The 17,388-nt window shown below is 37.0% G+C and overlaps 1 protein-coding gene across 1 annotated transcript in view; it reads left to right on the top strand.

Moving 5' to 3' along the window:
- The first annotated feature begins 10,964 nt into the window (after positions 1 to 10,964).
- The window catches only part of UPP2 (uridine phosphorylase 2), a 28,186-nt gene continuing 21,762 nt past the window's right edge, over positions 10,965 to 17,388 (top strand). The window contains exons 1-2 of the mRNA XM_011359050.1: positions 10,965 to 11,044; positions 14,440 to 14,557. Coding sequence (XP_011357352.1) covers positions 10,983 to 11,044; positions 14,440 to 14,557 — 180 coding nt within the window. The 5' untranslated portion in view covers positions 10,965 to 10,982. The remainder of the gene's footprint in view (positions 11,045 to 14,439; positions 14,558 to 17,388) is intronic.

Below are 17,388 nucleotides of genomic sequence, written 5' to 3'. Positions count from 1 at the left end.
CAAAGATTTTTCCATTCTTGTGAAGTGATAGGAAACTATAACTTCATCACTGGGAGAGTAATGGCTTTGAAAATACAGGAGAAAGGGTAAAAATGGGAATCAATAGAATTGTTTTTGTAGCAGTAATTACAGATTGTGAAGTGCTGATTTAGTTTTAAGATATTTTAGATGGGATTTTACATGAGGTCATACTTAACATCAAGGTAGTTAACCCAAGGAGGAACAAGTTTTGATAAGCTCTTGGTTATTTTCTTGCCACAGAGAATTACACATTTCTTACAGCAATCTCCTGATTTTATGTAAATAAACAAAGTCTATGAAATACAAAGTCTATCAAATCCAATACAATTGTTTGAGACAAATCAGTATTCAAGACAGGTTGATTTATTACTTTCAATCTGTATTTTGTTTGAATGTGACAGAGATGGCATAAGCAGCTAGTTTAAGAATGTCATTTTATTTTTCTGAGCCTCGATTTTCTCATCTGTAAAATGAAGCAGATAGATGGTCAAAGATCACAAACTCAAATGACTATAGGGGCCTGGCATATATTTATGTGAAGCCTGCTCTCACGGTTAAGCTAATAGAGAGTTTTTGAGGACTGTGATAAATCAGAACATGCATGGCCTTTCTTCAACTATTCACATTCAAAGTTTTAAAACTGTTTGCTATCCATAGGGCCTGGGTTTGGTCAGTAGGCTTTTGGCTAGCTGCCTCTGGAATGAATCATTGCTAAGGTGCAAGAAGTCATATTCTATGAAGCTATATTTTTTAGGAAATGGCTTTTGATGTCAATCTGTGCAAGTTATTGCCTCTCAGTTCCAAATTTACCCTTTTTGCTTACTCTGTGTAAACAGAGCTGGGCCCTTTGGATAGTTTTCCTATGCCAGCTGGCATAAGGTTAAGCTATGTCAGTAGGTTGTGGTGGAGAGATATTGCGGAGAGGGAGATTTGCTTTCTGATACCAATGAGCTCTCTTGGTGGGTTTCTGCATTGTGGGTAGCCTCTCTAGCACCCTGCTCCTGTAGTGCCTGTGACTCCAAAGGCAATTGGCTCCTGCTCCGCATAGAGCTTCTCTAGGGCCAGTTACTGCAGTGCAGTGACTTCTTCAGTGCCAAGCTCTGCATTGTGAGTGACTTCCCAAACATTTCTCTATTGCAGTGCATACAACTTCTCTAGTGTCTGGCTCTTGCAGTGCACTGTGGACAGCAGCGTCCCTGGGAAGCCTTTGGCACTCTTGTAGCAGAATACTTCTGCTAAGACACCTCCCTGTGAACAGCTTTTCCTCCTAGAGGGAGGATTTCCAGCCAGTTCCACTGGTATGGCACCAGGGTGACTTCTTTGGCATTCTGTGAGCCACAGCCATGCCCTCTGGCAAGTTCAAGATCTTAGCCATGGGTGGAGATCAGCTCTTCAGCCCTAAGGATAGTGGCTGATCCTGATATCTACTCTTTTATATTCTTTAGAATCCTCTTCATTTCTTACTATTTAATCCTTTGTTACTCTAATCCAGGGGTCCTAAACCCCTGGGCTATGGTCTGGTAAGGAATGGCCTATTAGGAACCAGGCCTCACAGCAGGAGGTGAGCGGCATTGAGCCAGGGAAGCTTCATCTTATTATAGCCGCTCCCCAGCGCTAGCATCACTGCCTCAGCTCCATCTCAGATCATCCGGCATTAGATTCTCATAGGAGCACCAGTCTCTGTGCCAGAAAGGTAGGGGACCACTGCTCCAATCTGTTCCTATAGTTAACAATTCTTTATATTAACTGTCCCTTGTTCAAATTACTGTTTGGTTCCTCTCATGAATGGACCCACACTAAACTATCTTGGACCTCTCAGCAGCTTGCCCATTAATGTTGGTGTCACTCATGCGGGACATCTCTACCCATTCCAGATAGACATCTCTACTTGTTCCTACCTAGAAATCAGACATGCCTTACAATACACACTCAAGTCTTTTGACTTGAGTGAAGAATCCAACCCATTTAATAGATGAGATACCTGAGAACAAGAAAAGTTACATGATTTCCTTATGCTAACACAGCCAGTTAATTATGGAACTGGGACTAGAACCTTAGTATCCTGACCCCCAATCTGATGCTCTTTCTTCTCTGCCGCACTCACATTATTCACCAAAAATATTAATTAAGCAGCTATTTGCATATGGCCCCAGAAGATACACAAATTATAAGAATTCGATCCTAGATGTGCTTCTCAGGTAGAATGAGCAGTGAGTGGAAAAGAGTAGAATTTCGGATCAGAGAGAGACATGGGCTATTCACCACCTGGGCGTCCTGGGGGCAAACGGACTAACATCCTTGTAAAATGGAAATATCTGTAGTATAAGGTGGTCGTGAAGAGGAAACAAGATCATATACCTGAAGCACCTATCATCGTTATACATGGGAATCAGACAAATAAAAAGGCAATTAAATCATGCTGAATCCTTTCTATTTCACTCAGTTATTTCCCCCACTTGTACATTTCTCCCACATATATTGTATTTTATTTTTAAGATTATAAAAGAGCATGATGTTGTTTACACTGACAACAGTTACATGATTTTACACTAAGATGAAGTTAGAGATTCTACACGTCTTCAAGAAAGAGGGCACTTTTTGGTACGGGTACGGGTTTATAAGACTTCATTCTTCCCCCCACCCCCCGAGCTTTTCTGAGGTATAATTGACAAATAAAAATTGTAGCTATTTAAGGTATACAACTTGATGTTTTAATATACATGTACATTATGAAATAATCACCATAATAAAGCTAATTAACATACCTATCACCTCACATAATTACTATTTTCTATCTAGCTTTCATTTTCTGTTTAGTGGTGAGAACACTTAAGATTTACCCTCTTGACAAATTTTGAGTATACAATGCAGTATTGTTAACTATAGTTATATTGCTGTATGTCTGCTCTCCAGAACTTATTCATTTTTTATAATTGAAATTTTGTACCCCTTGACCAACATCTCCCCATTTTTGACTCTCTTTCCTGGCAACCACCATTCTACTCTCTGCTTCCATGAGTTTAACTATTTTAGATTCTATATATAAATGAGATCCTATAGTATTTGTCTTTCTGTGCCTGGCTTATTACACTTGGCATAATTTTCTTCAGTTTCATTTATCTATGCTGTTCCAAATGGCAGAATTTTCTTCTTTTTAAAGGCTGAATAATATTCCATTGTATGTATATGCCACATTTTCTTTATTCATTCATCTGTTACCAGACATTTAGGTTGTTCTCATATTTGGGCTATTATGAATAATGCTGTAAAGAACATGGGAGTACAGATGTCTCTTCCAAATACTGACTTTATTTCCTTTGAATATATATCCAGAATCCATGTATATTTTAAGAAAAAGAGTTTAGAAAAATCTTTTCCAATATTTTCTCCCCTACCTGCCACTGTGTGTACACTCCAATGATGAGTGTGCTTCTAGCAGAAAAAGGCCAAATGAGTTAGAATGTGTCAGAGTCACTGAGAGAAGGGTGAGCTACATACTGCCTGATTCGTTGTTCCTTCATATAATTAGTGTGGATAAATGGAAAGCTAACTGCATTCAGTGAAACATATCACAGGAATCAATTTGCTGTCTGCCAGGCGCTATTTGCACAGAGACATCCAGGCCGTTCAGTGTAATCACCTTCTGCGTTTAAGGTCTGACCCTCTGGAGCAGAGACTTGCTTAGAGACAACACAGCTACGTAAACACACTTGGCCTTAGCACTGCAGCTCTCTTAGAATCTTCTTTTCAAAGCTTTCTTATTCGACTAAGAGCTTTGGATTCCGTTTCACATTTCTCTATTTGCATGTTCCATAATTTTTTTAGAAAGTATGTTAAAATAATAAGATAATAAATGGGGTTAAGATAATAATTGCCATCCTTTATTATGTGCTTATAAACCAGGTATTTAATATATATGTTCTCATTTTGTCTTCCCAATACTCCTGCATGGTAATTACTATTATTTTCACTTTACTAGGAAAAAACACACACACGCACACACAAAAAGCAAAGCTTGGAAAGATAGTGAGCTTTCCCAATGATGTATAGGTTCATTTGGCTTAAAAAGAATTATCTTTTTAGTACACCATATTGCCTTTGTAGATGTAATTTGTTAGTCTACCATTCTGAAACAAAACAGCATCCATATTCTGTGATAGAATTGTGCTTACTCTTTCTTTCTGCTTCCAGAGCCAAGAGTATGGCTTTTCTCTGAATACAATGACTGTCCATTTATTCATACACTGATTATACTAAGGATAATGAATAATTTGGTATATTGTTGGTTTATTTTTATAAATCTTGATGCTCTACTCTCTTCAAGCTTATTAAAGCCATAGTTCTCTTTCCAAGCTAGTTCAATTCAAATCAAAACTTGCCAAACTTTGCAAAAATTCATTTCCTACTTTGAAACAGAATTGTGACACTTTTACCGAAATCTCAGCCTCTGCATTTTATTCACCAGACTATGTTCTCATTGGTATGGGAATGAAGACAGGGTTAAAGAAAAAAGTAGAGGATTAGAATTAAGATTGGGACATCACTGTTCTTTGTTCCCCTGACACTTTCCTCACCCCAACAAAGGAGAAAGAGTCAGGTTCTCACAAGAGGAGACGAAAGATGTCTAGTAACTCAGGTTATTGCTTAGAAAACTACATGTAACATTTTTAAAGTATTCATTTAAAGAAATTTATTTTAAAATATTTTCAAATAAAATTTAATGTTACAAAGTGTAGCATGCTATGCTGTGTACTATTCTAAATGGTGATTTGTAGTGTTGTTGCACGTCAAATGAGTTTGAGACATAAAAATCAAGCATTACCAGAAAAATAAAGGCATAGACACACTCTCATCAAGTAAATTACAGAATATAGCAGAATTGTGTAAAATGCTAATGTTGGAAAAACATGATCATAAATCCAAAAACTGCTTATAGCAATTTTTTAGTGCTTAACAGAGAGAGGCTACTTTTAGTCTTAACAAAAATCAAGGCTATTTTAAAGGAAAACTTATGCCCTATACCATGTTCTTCATAATGAACTATGTTTCTCTTTTGCCTGAGGGCCGACTCAATTCAAAAACTCCTCTAGTTTTTACAGTATTATCTTTATCAAACAAAGCTTGTGCAAGCAACATGGAATACTGAGTGCCATGGACACCCCTTCTAAAATAAACAAAAGGACTATTGTGTAAAAGTTAACACAAGTGAACTTTAGGAAATGAGAGAGAGAATACTAAATTTCAGAAATGAAGAATGTCAGCTCAGTAGCTGATGTCATCATGGCTCAGTGAGGATCGACCTTAGAATAGACCCTTATGCCAAGGCGGCTAGGGTTTTGCAGAGTGCACATTCATGGTCCTGGCCTGTGGGAGATGGAAGTTGGACCTGGAACCCATGCTGGGACCTTGGAACCTGCTCATGTAGTTATAAGTTCATACTAAGTACATACTTATAAATGAAAGTTTTAAAATGTGCTCCAGAAAGATACCCACCAACTTCAGGGTACAGGTTACCTCTGAGGAGAAAGCAAAAGTAATCTAAAGGCAAGGAAGGTTTTAATGAATTCTTTTTTTTTTTTTTAAATGAGAAAGTCTGTGTTATATAACAAAACAGTCACAGGGATGTAAATTACAGCCTAGGGAATATAGTCAATAATATTGTAATACTATGTATGGCATCAGGTGGGCGTTAGACTTATTGGAGGCATAGAAATGTTTAACCACTATACTGTATACCTGAAACTAATATAGTATTGTATGTCAACTGTAATTGAAAGATTTAAAAAATTGTTTTAAAGAGAAATAGGAAAAGATTTAAACAGAAGTGCCAAGATACACTGAAATAGTTTATTTAGTCAGAAAGTATGACCTTGAGCAAAAGCAAAATAACTACAGTAATCAGAACTGTTCTGAAAGCAATAGTATCATTGAACAAAAATTTTAAATTAACTTTAGGCCCAATTGGCAAAACCTCAAAAGCAACAGGCTCTGTCAGCAGTAGCTTCAGAACTGAAGAGATAGGAAGTAAAAGATTGATTTCCCTCCCTACATCTATAGCTTTATGTAGATGGTGACTGTCATCATCTTCAAGTGTACAATGAGGACAAATGGAATTAAAACTAAAAAAAGATCTGTGTTAAATATGGCAAAATGTTAGCAGTTGTTAAATTTGTGTGTTAACTCCATGGGTATCTGTTATAGTTGCACATTTCTATATGTTCGAAATATTTCATAATTAAAAATTTAAAGAATACCGACTAACATAAAATACTCAGAGGAATACCAACAATCATCACAGCGGAAAATGAAATTCAAAGCCAAGGTGAAGTGTTCAAAGGAATCACGTTTTCAAAAACTCATGACCTTCCTGGGGTGAGGCATTAACCGAAATGTGAATGTAACCATGATTTTGTACTCAAGCCTTTCTACTTCTTTAGAAAAAATTAATGTTTAACTCAATGTGTTGCACTTAGTAGCGTTAAGAGAGTATCATAAAACACGCTGTTCCCTGTTCCTCAGCTAAACCCAAATTAGAATCAGTCAGCTTTGAAATTTCATGACTTTCTGGGCCTGGAATTCACCACCTCTACAATGTATTAGCATTATTTTCCCATCTGAGTCCTCTTGGGCAGCAGCAGTAATAACCTCGGTTTTGTGTTAGAGGTTAGGACTGAACCTTCTTTGAGTCCTAAAGAAAATAGCCCCTCCTCTCATTTCAGTATGAGGTTTGTCAAACTTACAGAGCTTCTTTTCAACTGATTTCCAGTGTACTTCACATTCCAGTTGGGGCACTTTCATCTGGTGCTGAAAAACAAACGTGGGCTTTAATCTCTAAGGCATGAAGGGGTGAGAATAGGTGAGCCACAGGCAGTTAGGATCCTCTCTGCTCAGTGCCTTTTGATTCCCTTTTCAGGGACCATTTGGGAACCAGCAGCACTTGCTACAGTCAGGGTATTGAATTGGATCCAGCTTTTTGGATAAAATCATCGGAAAGTGGTAAGCTTGAGATGAGGTAAACTATAAATTAAAGTGTGTTTGGGCACATTTTAAAGATCAATTAAAATTTGGCAATGAGATAATTTTAAAATCAACATTATGACTGGACTATCCCATGGCTTTTTAGCTGGGCAGACCTAGATCTGAATTCTGGTTTTGGTTCATTGTAGAATCAGGCACCTTGTCAAACCTTTCTGGGTTCTAATTTCCTCATCTAAAAATTGGTGAAATAACAATACCCATTTCACAGAGCTGTTGTGAGGATTGAATGAGGTAGTCCAAAGCCTGGCCTGCGAAATGCTGAACTCATCACTATTGTTACCGACACTTTTCTTCTTATTCTTTCAATTATTTTTTCTTGTCCTTCAGATTTCCATTCCAAGTTGAAAGCTATTATTTTGAAGTTAGAGAAAAGTACTTAATTTTATTTCTTACTGCTACTGATTCAAAATATCATGCTTTATTTCCAGTAAAGTAGATTTTCTTGAATTTTTGTTTGATATTCTGTGCCTTACATTTCATCTTCTCAAACATCTTTAAAAATAGAAACATTCTAAAAATTGAAGACAAGCATATTCAGAAGCCAAGTTTTTAAATCTCAATGCTTCTGTTGACCAAAGCGCTCAAGGCACTGCTGACTTTCACTGGCTCCTCAGAGGGCTCTATTGACTCCCTGAGGCACTGGTGTCAGTTACGGTCAGCCACTGGGGAACAAGAAACTTAAGCATTGGTGACATTGTGGGAGTCAGAGTCCCAGTAAGAAAGGCCACCAAAGCAGACAGGGCAGTTGTAACTTTAGTCCTTTTCATTGGAGGTTGCCAGAAAAACAAGGACCATGTTCTTACATCGTTATGCAACTTTGAGCATGAAGTATATAGGAGGTGCTTAATAAACATTTACGGTATGATGTGTGACATCTCCCACGTAGAATCTTCATTTACCATGAAACAGACTGTTCTGGACTAAATGTGTGTTATAACTAGTGTTACTCTGTGTTAGTCTTTCTTTATTTTTCAATATAGCAGAAATCTCAGAAGCTGAGAGCCAATAAGGCCCTGTCTGAGATGTTCTGGTGCAAATATGTGGAAGTAAAACCACACAGAGCTGCTAATAGTTCCCTAAATGTGACACTTTTTCTGTCACCTATGTGCATTTTACACATGGTCCCTGGGCCAGAAGCACAGGGCTTTCATATTCACCTTCCCTTACCCTCCACAATATTTTTCTGGACTATATCTTTACTCAAGATTCAATGCAGGCATCTCATCCTTCCAGAAGTCCCCTGTATCTCCCAGTCTGGGTTTGGGGCCTGTTCTCTGAGTTTCATAGCACCTGCCATATTTCTTACTATTCATCGCTCCTACCCAGTAGAGTGTAAATTCCTTTAGGGCAGATGCCATTTGTCTCATTCTCTTTGTGTTCTCAGAATTTAACACAGTGGCCTGGCATGAGGTATATGACCAGCTCCTTAGAGCAAGGTTCTGGGAGCCCCACATTCCTAGCTATGGCCCTCCCCAGAGCAACAGGAGCACTGTTTTAGGGGGTAGGTATTGTTCTATGTCTACATGAGTAAACCTCATGGATTCAACAGAAAGCATGCAAACTGGAGAGAGACTCAAATGCCACCCCGTTGCACACCAGGACTCTGATTACTCTTCTTCCGTAGTAGAGGTTCAGAGGCAAAATTATCCAGATAGAAAATTGTCATGGAGGCATGAATATGAAAATGCTGGCACTGTGGAGGAAGTGATGTGTTTTGTCTTAAGCCAGACACTGTGGAGCATGGATTTAGAGAAGTCAATGCAGGCCTTACTGTTCTCAAGGCTGTGCTGAGTTGTAGGGCTCTGCCTGGCACATGGCCCTGTGTTGCCAAATGCCCAGTGTCGGGGCCTGTGTTTGCCAGATGCACTCCTGCATCTCATGCTTTCTAAAACGAGACATTTTTCCATTTCCACTCAGGTGACTAATCTTTTGCAATACAGTCAATAAGAAAGAAATTGATGAGCCACAACCTACTATAAGAATAGGATTGAGCCTTGAAAAGATTGAAAACTAGGGAAAATAATTTTAGACTACTCAGAAGACATTAATTAGTACTATACTTTCATAGGATCTGTAAAACTATTCTTCACTTCACCCAAATGATGACCTCCTGCCGTAATTTCCTGGGGAGTTGTTCTATAGAGCCTATAAATCTTTGCTGCTGTTACCTGGCACTATTTGTGATCAAGATCATTGGCTGACAGAATTTGCACTGGAAACAGACATGTCAATTCGTCTAATTAATTCGCTGGAGTAATTAATTATTTAACACTTATCTAATTAGCTAACACTTTCACCTGTCAGAGCCAGAGGTAAATGCCAAACTAGTATTCTGCAGTCCTCCTCATTACACCCTAAAAATAAATTGAGAGATACAGCATGGAATACCAAACAAAAGTATGAAGCCCCTTCTGGTGGGTGGTAGGCATGTTGAGTCTCAACATTACCAGTGGTGGTGGAGAAAGGGCAGCAGGTAGATCACTCTGAGGTGGGGTGCAAGAAATACATTTAATATACATTATTACACTCTACAAACAGGAATTGCTCTTCCAAATTACACGAACAACACACATGTATAGGCTTATTTTGCCTCAAAGTTGTCATTACCTTTTCCAAGATCAGTTTCCTTGGAGATTTTTGGATAATTTTGAGCAAAGTTACAAAAGTCTAATTGGTGGTAGCAGTTGCAAGAGTTGGAGTGCTACATTAGTTCCCTATTCTTCTTTCTCATTCTGTAAACTTTGCTACCTAGCCAAGATGAATTGAAGGAGGCCAGCATGGAATTTGAGGCATTCGTCCAAAGTGACCATCACCAGGAAGAGGAGTATCTCCTAAAACGGAGACCTCAGTTAAGATATGGGCATTTTATTCCTCACTGTGATGCACATTCTTGCAGAGAAATTCATGCACATTATGAAATGTCTTGTATATGCTGCTGTTTGAGCATTTACGAACATTTGAAGCTCTGGTTTGCTTGCAAGCCATGAGATTAATGTTCTTCAAACTGTCACCATCATACAACTTCAGTTGATTGCCATGGGAGCTAAAGAAAAAAGAACAGGATGAAGTTCTTTAAAGTCTTCTAGATTTTCCATCCCAAAAGTGTAAAGTGAGAAGCAGCAGCAAAAGTAGTGAATTTATGGATTTTTTTAAAAAAAGAGAAACTCCATTTTCTGAAAATATTAGGCCTTATTCTGTTATTCTACTTGTATTAACCTCTAACACCTGCTTCACTGGGTTTACAGGCAGCCTAGGGGTTAGCTTAATGAAGCCCTAGAAAACAGATTTTATTTAATTAGTAGACCTTCTGTGTGAATTTGAATGGGTAAAGTTCGAATGAAGAGGCATTCTGAGGTCGTGACTTTGTATGTTTTTCTTACTTGTGAACACAAAGTATGAAAACAAGTTTGTGAGGGGTAAAAATGAAATGTTTGGGAACTGAAAGTTCTCACGTGTACCAGACACATTATTGGAATCATTTTGGAAACCAGAAGAGGACTTGGGCCCATATACAGTCATCCCAAAGTAAATAAGTTGGTGTGCTACACCAGACCCACACTGGGAGCAAGGCCAGAAGGGAAAGGTATACTGATCAACAGTTAACAAGCTAACCAACCTGGTCAGAGAGATAGGATGCCACACCTTCGAAGGGAGCCTATCTTCTTGAGGAAGTGTTGCTCTGAGAGCTGGACTACAGTATAAAAGGCCATATCGAGGAGGATATTTTTTGAATTGGTATGGGAGTTTAGAATGCTAAGAGAAAATTTCCATTAGCAATTTCAGAAGAAAACAAAAGTTTTAAGGGAAGGTGTCATTCTAACTTGGAGCTGAACTATTATGATTGATCTATAATTTAATAGCAAATCACTATATATTTCTTTGCTGACATTTACTTAAGAGTGACTATCCACACAGTACAAAGTATGGCTTCGATTTTACCTGCTTCCAATAAATCCATGACATCTGACAGGAATACATATGTTGGGTAAGTAATTTTGGTTTTATTTTTTATTTGTTTTGATCACATGGATGTTCTTTGGATTTTATATTAAATGTTCAGTAGACCTATACAGTTACATAAATTTCTTAGGTTTAGAGATGACATAGTTGGAACAGCTCATAATACAAAACAAAATAAAAACAATACAGATTTTCTTCTCAATAACGTTTTCATTCCTTGGTTCTTGGGGGAATTTGGCTCATTTAAGAAAGAAGGGCAATATGCCAATTATATCTCAATTTAAAAATAAGTGAAGCAAAAAAAAAAAATACATGCAAAAGTTTAACCAACCTGCATGAGTGAACATATTCAAAGTTCAGCTTGGTGTTCAGCCTTTAATTCCAGGACCATGGGCTGAAATATCTGAGAAATAATTAAAGTGGCCTCCCAGTGCCTAAGGGAGATTTAACTGTGTTGCAGCATATTATGAAGTGATTTCATATGCTTTGTGATAGACTTTACAGAGAATTCACTTCTAAAATACCATGTATGTTATTCATCTCAGGGGTAGACATAAATCTTCCAAAGCTGTCTGCAAATTTAGCTTCAATTCTTGCCCCAGGTTCACAGAACATAATAGAGCATTAATCTTCAGGAGGCTTTAGGAACTTTTGCATGTTCCCTCTGATTCGTGACTTGTATGAAATGTCTTGCTTAGTGCCTCCATCATGTCAGCATTTCAGAAAATGTTCATTTGCTCATCCCAAAGAGAGGTAGCCTCCTACCATGTTCATTTCTTCAGGGAAGCCAAGGAGAGAGAAAAGGAAAAATTATGAAGACGAAGGTAATGTTAAAATGGAAAGACCTCTTTTCAGCCAATACTTTTCTTTGGTTACCAGTATTCAGTACTAACTCTGCTGGGTAACTTGTCATGGTGTGCTAAAAGACTTTATTCCCAACCTCATCTTTGTCCCGCATTTTAAGAAAAGGAAAGAAAATGCAAAATGAGGTTAAGGAAGGAAACAATGCAAGTCTATTTAGTAAAAATTATATTTTGAAAAGATCAAAGTATTACAATTGCCAGATTCATACTGGGATGAATTTGGCATAATACTCCAAACTAGTCTTTTCTTTGGTAACTGATAGTGTGACCATCTTAGAAATGTTTCTTGATGAACCAGCCCAAAGGGATACGAATCTTCAACAGATATGCCCCAAAATATTCTGACCAAAGAATCATCAGTTATTGGGACAGACCATCAAGGAAAATTAAAGAATATCTCCTAATTAATTAATAGGAGTATTATGATTAATGGTTTGAGAATTTCTTCTTAAAGATAGGAAAGGTGGAGTACATCAAATTTTTAAAATACCAAGGCCCATATCTCCATGACCAACTAAACCAGAATTTCTAGGGATGGGGCCCAGTTTTCAGTACCTTTAAAAACACCCTCAGGTGATTCCGATATGCAGTTAAAGTTTGGAATCACTGGAGTAGATGAATGACATTCTTTTCTGGAGTAAGGATTTATAGATTCAGTTGGGAATCAAAGAAAAAATCTCCTGAGTAAAAGCAGTTTGACAGAATTAAACAGAAAGTGTAAGGGAAGCTGGAAGAGAAAGTAAATAGCAGTGTTTCTCAAACTTTAATGTGCACGAAATCACATAAGAGTTGATTAAAAGGCAGATTGTGATTTAGTAGGTCTAGAGTGGGCCTGAGAGTTTCCATTTCCTGGTGATGCTGCTAGCTCATTGATCACACTTATTCTAACAAGGGAGCATGGGTACATCCTCTCACCTTTCTCCATAAGGAAGGAGGAATCCTTTTGCTGTGATGCTCTGAGGCTTGTTCTGAAGTAGTGAAGTGTACTAACATCGTGGAAAACTTTATTTTTGAAACCAGCTATGATCTACTAACTAATTAAGAATCTGTTACCCTAAATGTTTTTGAGGAGAAAGTTAATAGTATAGTGTTCCACTTCCTGAACAGTTAAATTTAATTCAACAAATAGAATTTGTTAAGACTTGGGGATTAAAACAAGATATATGAGACAGCTTGCATGAGAGAATTCACAATTTTTCTGGGGAGACAGAAAATTAACATATGAAATGCTATCTATCAGCCTTAGAATGAAATAAATGCTTTAGGTGCATAGTGTAGGGTGGGGGAAAGGGGAGGCAGGAATTCATACTGACTGGAGAAAAGATGCTTGGAAAATCTTCATGGAGGAGATGATATTTCATTTTGACCTTGGAAAAGGAGTAGGATTCTAATAAGTGAAAAATAGAGGGAAAGGGGAAGGATGTTTCAGGAACAAAGGCCTAACGGGGTTCTCAATTTTGGCCGTACATCACATCATGTGGGAAGCTTTAAAAAATACTTTCGGATTCTAAATTCATTGGGGCAAAGCACCAGTGTTTTTCTAAAAGCTCCTTGGTGATTATAATTGTTGAAGATCACTGGAGATATAGAAAAACAAAAGGATTTTGTTAAAATGTTTAGAGTTATTTAGTGGGAGATGGAAGGAAGTTATAGGAAAGAAGTCCCACATGGTTCTTGGCAAAGATGACTTGACCCAATGTGTTATGGGGTAGCTAATTTGTTATCACTAATAATTAAAGTATATAATCTTTACACAAATAACCAAAGGCTGTGAATGATGGGCTTCATAAATATGAATTAGATTGAATATAGGTCATTCTTATAGCAGCAGTCAGCTCACTGTCTTGCATTCTATGTCCTGCATTATTTTACCAAGAGAGAGAAACGATGGTGGCCTGGCTAGGCTCATTTAGGTCTCAGGGCGATCTTGCAAAGCAGTTATTATTTTTACTATACTCATTTTACAGACTAGGAAACTAAAGAATAAAGATAAAGCAACTTACCCAAGATTGCAGAATTAGTTAGTATATATATGGTTGAACTAGTAGTGGAACCCAGACAATCTGACTACAGAGCCCAGTAGCTTATATTACACAGCCACCCATGCAAAGAAAGAAAATGACCACGAGGGCAGCACAGAACTGGATAGAAATGACTATTCTGTAATACACTGGTTGTAAAATCTTGTACAAGTTTCTCAGTTTCTGTATACCTTGGCTTCTTCATTTGTAAATTGGATTGTTTAGTATTGCTTTCATTGCTATGGGAGTATTATGGGATTAAATGAGGTATTGTATTTATTATATGCAATTTTTATGGCATTGTGCGCTTTCATGCATAAGGCTATGCCTATGTGCACAAAAAATATTAGTTGTTGTTGTTGTTGTTGTTATTATTATTATTATACTGTATTGCTTCTTGACAAAGTATTTAATCCTAAATGAAGGTTTGTATCCAATTTGGGCTAGTGATTATCATTGATGTAGACTGATATCTTTTTCTTGTGCGTGCTTTCTCTCTAAATTCTTTTATACTTTTTTCATATTATTTTTTCCAGAAAAAGGTTTGTTCATGTTAAAAATCCTTACCTGGATTCTATGGATGAAGACATTCTCTATCACTTGGATTTAGGAACAAAAACACACAATCTACCAGCAATGTTTGGGGATGTAAAGGTAAAAATATTTCTAACTTTAAGAAAAACAATTGCGTCTCCTCTGCTGATATTGCTTCGTATTTTCCCCCAATATAAACTTTACCCATTCAGCTAGCAAAATGTCAGAGGTCCCAATAGGATCTGAAGGCATGTTCATTCTCTGAAACAATTTAGAATCTGTTCATCATGAACAATCATTTCCTCTCCAACAAGACATAAAGGCTCCCAAACTAAATCTAATACAAACATGATTATTTGGCTGCTCTGGTCCCTAGAGGTAAATACAATTTTATTCACAATAGAGTTGAGTGTTGACAATTCATTGTGATTCACTTCACTGTTTAACATCTACATTTATATTCGAACCTCACTAATTCACATTTTATTAAATCATAACATTAACTCAACGAAATTAACAATGCTACCTTATTCTACTTTTTGAAAATAACCAGTATTCAATATTTCATATTATTAAGATTTTTATTTCATAAGAAATATTATGAGAAAAGTGTTTATGGAATAATACTAGAAAAATTTACTTCTCTATATTTATTTTATCTTATATATATTAATTATAAAAGCAGTTCATATTCATCATTTAAACTGGAAAAATATTAGAGAACAATGATTTTTAAAAATACATCTAAAAAACCCTCATCTAAACATGGACATCAGCCTATTTTCTTTTCTTTTAATCTCCTTTAATAAATTTTAAAATAGTTGGAATTACATAACTTTGCATCCTGCATTTTGTACTTAACTTTATGTCACTAACATTTCCCCATATTATGACATTTTCTTTGATACATTATTTATGGATGTCAAGTGGCTGTGCCATACATTATATAGTCTACTTTTATATTAAAGTATTTTCTATTATAAAAACCACTAAAATGGATTATTTTCACACCTAAATATTTTTCACATTTAAGTCTATTTACTTAGGATGATTCATTGCAGCGGTCAAAGGGAATAAACTTTTAAAATAATTTTTGTTTTTCAAAAGGACTTTACTAATTCAGATTCTCATCAAAAGAGAATTGTACAGTTTTCATCTGACTTTTATTCACTTTTTTAGCAATTACAAAAACAAACAAACAAAGCAAATCTCATATACAGTATCTCATCTAATCTTTATGTTAGCCCTCTTAGGTGGGTTTAACAGATGTTCATTTCCTACATAAAACAAAGAAATTAAGTTCAAAGAAGTCAAAGGAAGTTAACAAGTTACAACAGACAGTGGCAGAGATAGAAATTGGATCACAGTATTTCAAGTCCAATTTCTAGGGTTCTTACCCACTGCGCTTGGAGTCATAATAACTGAGAACAGTTCATTAATTGAGAGGGGGAACTGAAGAAAGGGGATGAAGAAGGAAAGAAGGCGAGAAGGAGGAGAAGGAGAAGGAGAAAGGAAGGAGCTAAATTGCTTCCTCCCCCTCCCATCTCTCCCAGGGCACAATGCCTAAGGTTGTGTCCTGATTTGACGTACCCATTACCCCACTCCAGTCTGCTGCTCCTTGTCTTTTAATGCAGCAGTCCCTAACCTTTTTGACACCAAGGACTGGTGCTCCTATGAGAATCTAATGCCTGATGAGCTGAGATGGAGCTGAGGTGGTGATGCCAGCGCTGGGGAGCGGCTGCAAAACCAGATGAAGCTCAGCGTGCTTGCCTGCTGCTCATCTCCTGTTGTGCAGCCTCGTTCCTAACAGGCCACTGACCAGTACCTGTCTGTGGCCTAGGAGCTAGGGACCTCTATTTTAGTAGCCTTTCTCCATATTTACGTTCAATGTAACCTCTCTCCCTACTACTGTTTCTGATGTTTATGTTCCCAGAGTCATTGATCAAGGCTATTACGATAATCATCAACCAGACTTTACTTGAATTAAAATAATATTAGATTTGAGGTTCATGTCTCACGATGATTTTCCCAGGACCTTTATTTGGAGATTAACTAAAAGACACCTCATAATTAATAAACTAAGGTGCACATCTAATTAAACTAGAAAGACTCAGGATATGTTTTTGAGATGGAACGTTTCTATTATCTACATGTCTAGGTACCTGTCTTTTCTCTACCATTTATGGAGAGCTTTCCATGTATCTGACTCTGTGTTAGGCATATGTCTGTGTTAGGCATATGTATATCATTCTAAACGCATAGCAGCTAAAGTCGTTGTTATTGTCTCCATTGTACAGATGAGAAAACCGAAGCTCAAACATACATGTAGCTATAATATATGTATCTATACATATTTGTAACATATGTTATAAATGTATTGTTATAAATATGTCATAGCCCTATATCTATGTATCTGTACATATATCTCTCTATATATGTTTATCTATATATCTATATCTGTAATAGTCATAACACAGCTAGTAAGTGAAAGAATTGGACTTAAACCTTAGGCTTCTCTGATGAAAAGCGTAATAGTTCTTTCTTTAGTTGAAAGACAATAAGCACTACATTTTGTACTCTGTTAGTTTTTGGGAAATCATTGGAATGGAAAGCTTTGTTTCAGACATGAAAATAATGGGACTCTCACACCTCTCTCTCTCTCTCTCTCTCTCTCACACACACACACACACACACACGGTTGTCTCATTGTTGTTACAATCCCAGGAATCAGGCCATAAATTCTCTACCCGACTAGATTTTCATCAGCACTTATTTTCACATTCTGTCATAACCTCTATCCAGCCTTATAAACTCACCATCCACCTGGTGTGGATCCCTTCAGTAGATTCTCTTTTGAATAAAAAGACATGCTCTGATTTAGAATCCATTTTGTCCCACCAGAGAGCAACTCTATTGACCGGGCCATTTTGATGACTAGCAAGCAAAAGTAC

The sequence above is a fragment of the Pteropus vampyrus genome, unplaced genomic scaffold (assembly GCF_000151845.1).
Source record: "Pteropus vampyrus isolate Shadow unplaced genomic scaffold, Pvam_2.0 Scaffold2, whole genome shotgun sequence".
Taxonomy (NCBI): Eukaryota; Metazoa; Chordata; class Mammalia; order Chiroptera; family Pteropodidae; genus Pteropus; species Pteropus vampyrus.
The sequence above is the reverse complement of the archived record's forward strand: the minus strand, read 5'-3'. Positions and strand labels throughout refer to the sequence as shown.